The sequence below is a fragment of the Electrophorus electricus genome, chromosome 20 (assembly GCF_041902795.1).
Source record: "Electrophorus electricus isolate QZ-2024a chromosome 20, ASM4190279v1, whole genome shotgun sequence".
In the NCBI taxonomy this organism is placed as follows: Eukaryota; Metazoa; Chordata; class Actinopteri; order Gymnotiformes; family Gymnotidae; genus Electrophorus; species Electrophorus electricus.
Genome location: NC_137516.1, coordinates 16,030,001 through 16,032,500, shown reverse-complemented (window position 1 = coordinate 16,032,500; position 2,500 = coordinate 16,030,001). Strand labels below are relative to the sequence as shown.

Here is a 2,500-nt window from a genome sequence, read left to right as displayed (position 1 = left end):
CCTCTCTCACGCTTCTGCTCACATCTCCTCGGCTCCTCGTCTGGCCACGTGCCCTTCTCTCTAACGTCTCCTCCTCCGTCGCCATGGCGCCCCTGTCCCTCCCGCGCCGCTGTGGTCCTGGCAGGGATTTCCCCCAGAAGTTGTCGGTGGCTCTGTCTGAGAACCCAGCGTCTGTGCTGCACTCCCTCAGCCTGGCCCACAACGCGCTGGACAACCAAGGTCTGACCACAGCCTGTCCTGGAAAGGGTGCACACAGTCACGCGCGTCAGTGTGTGTGTGTGTGTGTGTGTGTATGTGCGTGAAGTTACATTTCTTCAGCAGTGTCTGACTTCACTTTTTTGTATATGTATATATGTATGCATGCTGTGTGTGTGCATGTTGTGTATTTATGTTTGTAACAACTTGTGTGTGTGTGTGTGTGTGTGTGTGTGTGTGTGTGTGTGTGCATGTGTGTGTGTGGTCTGTGGTTATTTCTATTTTAAGTTTCATTTCTTCAGCAGTGTCTGACCTCACTTTTTTGTATATGTATGTATATGTATATATGTATGCATGCTGTGTGTTTTTTTTTTTCAAATTAACAAGGCGTATTTATGTTTGTAACAACTTGTGTGTGTGTGTGTGTGTGTGTGTGTGTGGTCTGTGGTTATTTCTATTTTAAGTTTCATTTCTTCAGCAGTGTCTGACCTCACTTTTTTGTATATGTATGCAATTGAGCATGCTGCGTGTTTTTTTTTTAAACTAACAAGGTGTGTGTGCATGTTGTGTATTTATGTTTGTAACAACTTGTGTGTGTGTGTTTATGTTTGCACGTGTGTCTATATATCACTGTTCTTCACATCTGTGCAAACTGGCATGCATTAAATAAGTCACAGACATTTTTCTCAAACTAACAGTGTACGTTTTGTGTGCGTGTGTGTGTGTGTGTGTGTGTTTCCCTGCATGCATGCCTCTGTCTGTGTTTGTGCAGGAGTGTCCAATCTCATCCCACAGCTGTGTCGGCTCAGGAAAGGCCTGCGTTCTCTCAGCCTCTCCAAGACCTCGCTGTCCTCTAAGGGTGTGTGTGCGGTGCTGTCATGGCCTCGGGGAGCCCCCGCCCCCTGCTGTCCGCGCAGCGCCGTCGAAAACACGCCGGCCTTTCGTGAAGCTCCTCGTGTGGAGCGGCCGCGCGAAGCTTCTACAGTGTGTTGCCTGAGAGCAACTGACCCCCTTTCTGTCCTCGGGGGGGCGCGCGCGTATGTGTGTGTGTGTGTGTGAGAGAACAGAGCAGTGACAAACAGAGCAGGTGCAGCGACTACCACCAGTTATCCTAAGTTCTGCAGATACACATGAAGCTTCACTGCAGGTCAGAGGGGGAGTGGACCGGACCTGGAGCGCTGAGTCATCACACCAAACCCCATCGTCATCAAACGCTTTACACTAAACAGGCTTTCGTTTTTCCACTGCAGGGTTAATAGATTTATCATGTGAGGGAAGTGTGTGTGTGTGTGTGTGTGTGTGTGTGTGTGTGTGTGTGTGTGTGTGGTAGAATTACCACATGATTTAAATGCAGTCTTTAACTTCCGGTTTAAACAATGCACGTCGCAGTGCTGGCTGAACGGGTCGCGTGCAGGCGGGAGTACCCGGCCGAGCCAGAGAACGACAGACAGGAAGTGCCGCAGGGGGGTTTTTGGCGGCGCGCGCGTTGGAACAGCTTCGTTAGCCACGTATCGTGAGGCCTGCTCTTCTCTCTGAGATGCTGGCACACTGCCAAATCAGCAGAGTGCCTGCAGGCGAGCTGCTGTCAGGGGCTAATAAAAGATTAATAGTGGCATAGCATGCGCGGGCCGTGTTAAAATGTTTAAAAAGGATAACTTCAGATTGACTGCATTGTGTAAAAAAAAACAAAAAACCAGAAATATATGTGCAGTGTTCAGAAGATGGAGTGTGATCGATATGAATGTATTTTTAGTTCTTTGGAGTCTTTTGAGAGTGTTTACACAGAGGATGTGAACAGTCTTGTGTGTGTTGCTGGAGCTCTCGAAGTGTCCCAGAGACAGTAGTGCGGCAGGATGCAGACAGGCGCGGGTGGAGATGTGTGTGTGTGTGTAGGTGTGTGTGTGTATAGGTGTGTGTGTAGGTGTGTGTGTGTAGGTGTGTGTGTGTATAGGTGTGTGTGTAGGTGTGTGTGTGTAGGTGTGTGTGTGTAGGTGTGTGTGTGTAGGTGTATGTGTGTATATATGTGTGTGTGTGTGTGTGTGTGTGTGTGTGTGTGTGTAGGTGTGTGTGTGTAGGTGTATGTGTGTATATATGTGTGTGTGTGTGTGTGTGTGTAGGTGTGTGTGTGTAGGTGTATGTGTGTATATATATATGTGTGTGTGTGTGTGTGTGTGTGTGGTCTGGGGCTGAAGGCGTCTCTCTCGTCTGTCCTCAGGAGTGGCATCCCTGACTCAGGCTCTCTGCTCCAGTGACGACTACTCGAGCTCTCTGCTCCACCTGGATCTGAGCAGGAACCCTGGCATGT

General features: G+C 49.1%; 1 protein-coding gene across 3 annotated transcripts in view; it reads left to right on the top strand.

The window, feature by feature from the left end:
- The window catches only part of carmil3 (capping protein regulator and myosin 1 linker 3), a 55,506-nt gene that overhangs the window by 16,161 nt on the left and 36,845 nt on the right, over nt 1-2,500 (top strand). For 2 of the 3 annotated variants that reach the window (XM_035536006.2, XM_035536005.2), the window contains exons 11-13: nt 125-219; nt 968-1,054; nt 2,411-2,500. The exon at nt 2,411-2,500 is cut by the window's right edge and continues 20 nt beyond it. In XM_035536006.2, the coding sequence (XP_035391899.1) occupies nt 125-219; nt 968-1,054; nt 2,411-2,500 (272 nt within the window). The remainder of the gene's footprint in view (nt 1-124; nt 220-967; nt 1,055-2,410) is intronic. The other variant, XM_035536007.2, reaches the window with a different exon arrangement.